This window comes from Propithecus coquereli, unplaced genomic scaffold (genome assembly GCF_000956105.1).
Source record: "Propithecus coquereli isolate 6110/MARCELLA unplaced genomic scaffold, Pcoq_1.0 Scaffold38, whole genome shotgun sequence".
NCBI classification, from domain to species: Eukaryota; Metazoa; Chordata; class Mammalia; order Primates; family Indriidae; genus Propithecus; species Propithecus coquereli.
The window spans coordinates 6,468,362-6,469,543 of NW_012149507.1; the positions used below are offsets into that span (position 1 = coordinate 6,468,362).

General features: G+C 35.8%; 1 protein-coding gene across 1 annotated transcript in view; it reads left to right on the forward strand.

Annotated features, from left to right (window-relative positions):
* The window catches only part of YES1 (YES proto-oncogene 1, Src family tyrosine kinase), an 80,755-nt gene that overhangs the window by 40,425 nt on the left and 39,148 nt on the right, over nucleotides 1–1,182 (forward strand). The window contains exon 2 of the mRNA XM_012652080.1: nucleotides 532–783. Coding sequence (XP_012507534.1) covers nucleotides 540–783 — 244 coding nt within the window. The 5' untranslated portion in view covers nucleotides 532–539. The remainder of the gene's footprint in view (nucleotides 1–531; nucleotides 784–1,182) is intronic.

Below are 1,182 nucleotides of genomic sequence, written 5' to 3' on the forward strand. Positions count from 1 at the left end.
TCAATGCAGGTTAATACAAGAGGTATTAGTTCACCATTTTTTTTAATGGCTGAGTTGTACTCCATGGTATACATATACCACATTTTATTAATCCACTCATGTATTGGTGGGCACTTGGGTTGTTTCCACATCTTTGCTATTGGGTAGATGATACTTTTTCAAGTAACTGGGGTGCAGGGAGGTTAAGCAACACACCTGAAATCAGTCCACTACCTAGGAAGCTAGGATTCAAATTTAGGCCTCTCTAGCTTCAGAGCCCATGGTTTTCCCAACATACTGTGGCATGTTATCATTGGACTATTAAAAGTGATTGAGTTGGAGAATGATATGATTGGAGTGAGGCTTTAGTAGAATTAAAGATAAATGAGGGGAAGAGATTTCAATTTCAGCTGTCTAGTTTTTTTGTTGTTGTTAATGTTATTTTTTGGGGGGGGAATGCCTTGTTTAAAGTCAACTTTTGAATTGTATCTTTTTGAAGTATATCCTCTGTGTTAACTGATTCTCAAAATATTTGCCTTATCGCCTCTATAGATTTGATAATGGGCTGCATTAAAAGTAAAGAAAACAAAAGTCCAGCCATTAAATATAGAACTGAAAACACTCCAGAGCCTGTCAGTACAAGTGTCAGCCATTATGGAGCAGAACCTTCAGCAAAGGGAACATCGGTTAATTTCAGCAGTCTTTCCATAACACCGTTTGGAGGATCTTCAGGGGTGACACCTTTTGGAGGAGCATCTTCCTCATTTTCAGTGGTGCCAAGTTCATATCCTGCTGGTTTAACAGGTGAGATTTAAATGGACAATTTTTTTGTCTGTCTGAGAATATAACCTTGGATAATACATACTTAAAGATTTGTCTGCTGTTAAGAAAAATATCTTACTGGAGGACTTTTAAGTAATTATGTTTGAAAGTGAAAGTCTCCAACATAAAAATTACGTTTTATTGTATACATGGGTATGGTTCTGGGAAATTTGGTGATAATCAAATGGTGATTATATATTGGGTTATATCATTAATTATTTCATTAACTCATTATTCAGATAATTGTGGAGCCCCTACTATGTGGCAGGCACTGGGAATATAAAGATTAAAAACATATAACCCTCCCTCAAGAATTTTCCAACTTCTCAGGATTGTAAAGTGCTATCCAGTATTAAAGTATCATGGTAGTTAGTAATAAAT